The following is a 5,270-nucleotide window of genomic DNA, read 5'->3' as shown; positions in this document are numbered from 1 at the left end:
CACTGAGATGTTAACAACCTCATGATAACCTCATATGTTTTGACTTAGGATCATACCTGTGTTTAGTCTGGAAAAAGGTAAATGTGTGCATTTTATTATAAAGTTGTGTATATTTACAGACCGTTGCAAAAACTAAGAAGCTTATAAACATCAGGTTTAAAACTAAAAGAGCTTTGAAACACAATGAAAGATGTTAGGAGTTTTATTTGAGTTATTAATTTAAACTTTTTGTCTAAGAGATGCTGATTTGAAACCGTTGTTACATACAGTTACGGCATTTCCTGTTTCTGCCGGAGAGAGGGGAGGCCGTCCCAAAGCTTGCTGCTGTATTTACTCCCTCCATCTGATAGGGGGGAGCCTAGTTGAGCTGCGAGTGTGGCTACAGACGGAGTTCACTCCGTCGAGGGAGTGGTTTGGGATTGGGCCGATATCTCCGGCGGTTGAGAAGACCCTCTCCAGTGTGGTTAATGTTTACCGCCATTCTCCTGAACCGCTTCGCACTCACTGCGAGAAGAAGACACCGGCGTCTGTGTATCTAGATTAGAAATGCTCTACAGCGACACTAGCGGCTCGGCTGGCTGACGTAACCGCTCTTCATGCAAAGCGAACGGGGGGGAATGGGCAGCGAGCAAAGTGCCATGCGGAACACGGGGGATTTGAATGGGAGTTAATGTATCGATACCCGCGGCTGAAATATCGATACTTTCTCGGGAAACAAAATATCGATATATATCGCAGGATCGATTAAATTGCACAGCCCTAAAGCGAGAAGAGGTGTTTGAATGATGCATGCGGCGTAGCGCAAGCTAGTTATAGGGGGTAGATTCCCTGACGCTGACGTCAAGATCACCAGCCAATCAGGATTGGCCTAATGAGATTGATGCAATGAAGGGGTGCGGACTGCACATGCAACACTTTCTGCGTCACAAGCAGGAAACACATTATTTATCAGTAACTTTAGACATCGTAAAACAATCGTAATCTATATTTGATTGTAGATTATACATTTTACTGAAACCGACTATATAATATATACCTTGTTAATTAAAAAAAAAGTTTCAAATTAATACAAGTGTAAGTATTTTCTTATGACAATGTAGAATGTGGGAAGAGGTGGGGCGGCGCCCTTAGCGCCCCTATGGGCCGGCCGCCACTGGAACATGGTCTGCAAAGTAATGTCCCTGAATAAAGTGAGGTTAAGATGTTTTATTTTAATAGCTTTAATATATTTGGGGCTACTACATAACAAACATTCCAGGAGAGGTTATAAAACACATTTTTACATGTTTTTGTGAAATAAAGTTGAAATGAAAACACAGAAAGTCATGGATGGTTTAAACTTTTAATTGATTTATTAATATGAAATACAAATTATTCTAAATGTATTTGATGTCAGTACTGTACTACCAGATAGCTAGGATTCACTACATGGAATCATCTCAAATATAATAATTTTTTGTTTTAGCTAATAATGTTTGTAACGAATAGTGTCACTGCAAAATTCAAGCCAAACCATAAAATAAAAATAAATAAAAGACTTATTTTATTTGTATTTAATTGGATTCAGTTTTCCCCATCAGATGTTTTTTTGTGTTCAGTTCAGGTTTGAGTACAATAATAAAACATTTGGGTGCAAATATACAGAATAGTAGCCCATAACTGGAGGCCAGAATAGCAAATATCTCCACAGCCACAGTGAACTTCCCAGGAGAGCTGACATAAGCTGGGATAAAGGTGATCCAGACCGCACAGAATATCAACATGCTGAATGTGATAAATTTAGCTTCATTAAAATTATCAGGCAGCTTTCTAGCAAAGAAAGCAAGTAGAAAACATAACAAAGCTAAGAGCCCTATGTATCCTAACACAGCCCAGAACCCTACAGGTGATCCCAGGGCACACTCAAGAATAATCTTATCCTTATAGTGGTTCATATTTTTAAAGGGAAACGGAGGATTGATTGTCAGCCAAAGTATGCAAATGATAACCTGTATTAGAGTAAAACTCAGAACACTGAGTCTCTGCTGGGCAGGCCCAAACCACTTCATCATATTACTGCCTGGAAGTGTAGCCCTGAAGGCCATTAGAACCACTATTGTTTTCCCCAGAACACAAGAGATACAGAGGACAAAGGTGATGCCGAATGCTGTGTGTCGCAGCATGCAGGACCACTCAGAGGGCCGGCCGATGAAGGTCAGAGAACACAGGAAACACAGAGTCAAGGAGAAGAGCAGCAGGAAGCTCAGCTCAGAGTTGTTAGCCCTTACAATGGGAGTATCCTTATTTATCAGAAATACAGTGGCTATAATAAAAGTAAGGAGCACACCAAACAAAGTGAAAAATACAAGTAATATACCCATAACCTCAGTGAAGTAGAGGAATTCAACATTTTTCGGTATGCATGTATCTCTGTTTTCATTGGACCAATACTCTTCAGGACACTTATGGCAGTCATTAGAATCTGTAATAGAAATATTGTCACTATTATTTTAATTGCATCAGTTACATCTTAAAAACGTAAATAAGAGACTGTACCATAGCAAACTTTAACATGATGCACAGAGTGTAGAAAGCAAACAATGTATGAAAATTGCCATATCTCCAGGTTGTGGTACATATACCTGTGCTGTTGCTGATTTCTCCCTCTGCACATGGTATACAGTCATAGCAGCACACTGGCTTTCCTTTCTGAAGGACTTTATGAGTTCCTGGATGACAGCTCTCACTGCACACTGACACAGGCAACTTTGAAAGAAAAACAGTAATAGTATTTTTCAACGTTATTCAAAATAACATATGGTCAAACAAGACACATCAATGTAGATTTTACTGTCAATGAAGATATTTGCCTCTGTCTTCCCTCTTGGCCACACTATGTCTTCAGTCTTGAGGACAAACTTCTGTCCAAGAGGTAAGGAGGCGTCATAATAGCCAACAGGTTTAAACTGAACTGAGTCATCTGATCCCCGCTGCCAGTTCACCACCTCATAGCGAGCAACAGCTGCTCCAGTGTTATCGAACCACACCTGCTCCCCATTCTTAATAGTAAAATGAACCTGCTTTAAAGACTCAACTACCTGGAAGAGCAGTAAAACAATATGTCAATGAATTAATGAATGAATGAACAAAGACGAAAAATAAACACTTTAGTAATATCTACGTTTTACCTGCCAGGGAGTAACATTTACAGTGTTCTCACACCCCTGACTTTTGGAACACTCTAGGATGCTGTGCAGAGAATGGGCCACAGCATAGATGGCTTTGTAGATGTTACTGGAGTATCTCAGCTCTGTCACGTCATCACCATAATCTTTAAATTCCATTAGATCCTGGTTTTCTTTGCATGACGTTTCTGTTTTCTCCTTGCAATTGAACTCTGTTTCCCAGAAATCTTTAATCAAAAAATCTTCCAGGCCACTGATATTGGCCTTTTGCACAGCAAAACCCAATGAACCACCCAGCACACTAAAGCTGGTGGGAGTCACAAGGCTGTCAGCTGTGATCCAGGCCTCTACACCAATAAACTGCAGGCCTGTGATGTTGTGCAGACTCAACTGTTCGAGAAGGTTGTTCATTTCCACATGGGCTAGGAATCCAACAATGACCCGGGCAGTGCTCTTTCGGATCACTTCTACCACTTTCATTAGTTTTTCTGGTTCTGTCCTGTGAAATTTCTCTGTATACTCCACACACACTCCTTCCTCTTGGGCTGCAGCAAGGAAGATGGCCATGCCGTTGTTGCCATAGTCACTGTCACTGTTGATTGCCCCGACCCAGGTCCAGCCAAAGTGCTTGACCAGCTGAGCGAGGGCTCGGCTTTGGTAGAGGTCACTGGCAATGGTTCGGAAAAAAGAGGGATACTCCTTTCTTTTGCTCAAACACTCACAAGTAGCTGAATGACTTATCTAAGCATAGAGAGAGAGAGGGAAAGAAAAAGGAGAGTCACCATTTAATAGATGCAAAACATTACAGATACACATAGACAAAGCTCTTACCACTGGAATTTTGAATGGTCCAGTAGTGCGTGATAGGACAATGGTTGAAGACGATTCAGACTCCCCAATTATAGCATGGACAGCTGATTGACCAGAGCAGCCTTTTCCCACAGCCCTCTCGTCCCCATTCATCAGAGCCATTACAGCTCGCATGGAGGTAAATGTTGAGCCACAGTTGTCATAAATACGGTATCCAATTGAAATATTTGGGAGAAGAAATTCACTTTTGTTTATTTCCTCAATTGCAAAGATCATTGTCTGGGCAAATCGAAACTCCCTGAGGTTGACACTGAGACACAAAGAGAAAAATACAACTTGTATTCACTGTGAAGACCTTATGAGGAAGCATTTATATATAGAGATGAATATTACCTGGAACATGTCAGACGTGTTGGTTTCTCTGTAAAAGAAAGAGGAGGTTGGGTGATTTTGCTATGAATGGAAAAGGCTCCCCCGATCATGACGACTCCTTCTTTAGACAGCAGAGGGAACTCTGGACTCCCAACGATCTGACAGATAGGAGTTTCATCCTCGGATGATCCAAATACCAACAGGGGCCCAATGAAAACCAGCAGTGTTATCACATGTGACATGTTCCACTCCCAAATGTTGAATAGGCAGACCTACCTTGTCAGGTCAGAGTGGAAGTGGACTTAAATGTGATGTTTATTATCTATGTTGTAGGCAGGGGTCACTGGCCTCTTACTAACCAATCAGACAAAAGTGGGTTACTGTAGGACAACCTCTGTTCACAACATTTGATATGTTATAGAATAAAAATGTTTGCTGTAAATAAAGGCTTAACAAAAATAAACACTCTAATATATCACACTGAAAGGGCCATTCTGCATACTGTTACTTTGGATGATCCAAGAATACTTCATATTTCTGTACTTTAATTTGAATACATCTGTAAATACTATATATTTTTACATTGTGACGTTTCTACTTTAACTCAGGCAGAGGAGTTCTGCCAAAATGTTGGAATTCATATATAGCGTTTACCTCTGTCACTCAGATATAGCTATTTATATTTTAGAAATGATAGGATCAGTTTTTACAATAATGATTCTAATGCAAGTCACAGCTACTTAATATATGTTAATTTTAGACGTTGACCGAAAGTTAGCTTGTGGTTCAGTCTGTGGACAGTTAAGCTAGCCCGGCTACTGATATTTTGAGATGTGCTCCGAAGCGAGAAGAGGTGTTTGAATGACGCTGCGACGTAGCGCAAGCTACTTAAAGGGTGGGTGGATTCCCTGACGCAGACGTTAA

The 5,270-nt window shown here is 40.7% G+C and overlaps 1 protein-coding gene across 1 annotated transcript; it reads right to left on the bottom strand.

Moving 5' to 3' along the window:
* Positions 1-1,553: 1,553 nt before the first annotated feature.
* LOC104951108 (extracellular calcium-sensing receptor-like) lies at positions 1,554-4,471 on the bottom strand. The gene is made up of 6 exons (XM_010777743.1): positions 4,368-4,471; positions 3,996-4,284; positions 3,168-3,905; positions 2,850-3,077; positions 2,622-2,745; positions 1,554-2,461 (listed from the first exon to the last, which is right to left on the bottom strand). The coding sequence occupies exons 1-6, from the start codon at positions 4,454-4,456 to the stop codon at positions 1,554-1,556; spliced, it is 2,376 nt and encodes a 791-aa protein (XP_010776045.1). The 5' UTR covers positions 4,457-4,471.
* Positions 4,472-5,270: the final 799 nt, after the last annotated feature.

The sequence above is a fragment of the Notothenia coriiceps genome, unplaced genomic scaffold (genome assembly GCF_000735185.1).
Source record: "Notothenia coriiceps isolate Sejong01 unplaced genomic scaffold, NC01 NC01_scaffold00018540, whole genome shotgun sequence".
In the NCBI taxonomy this organism is placed as follows: domain Eukaryota; kingdom Metazoa; phylum Chordata; class Actinopteri; order Perciformes; family Nototheniidae; genus Notothenia; species Notothenia coriiceps.
This window is presented reverse-complemented; position numbering and strand designations above follow the sequence as displayed.

Coding starts and splice junctions, on each gene's coding strand:
- LOC104951108 (XM_010777743.1), bottom strand. CDS start 4,456: ATGATCGGGGGAGCCTTTTCCATTCATAGCAAAATCACCCAACCTCCT. Junction 3,906..3,995: donor GACCATTCAAAATTCCAGTG/GTAAGAGCTTTG, acceptor CTCTATGCTTAG/ATAAGTCATTCAGCTACTTG. Junction 3,078..3,167: donor TAAATGTTACTCCCTGGCAG/GTAAAACGTAGA, acceptor CTGCTCTTCCAG/GTAGTTGAGTCTTTAAAGCA.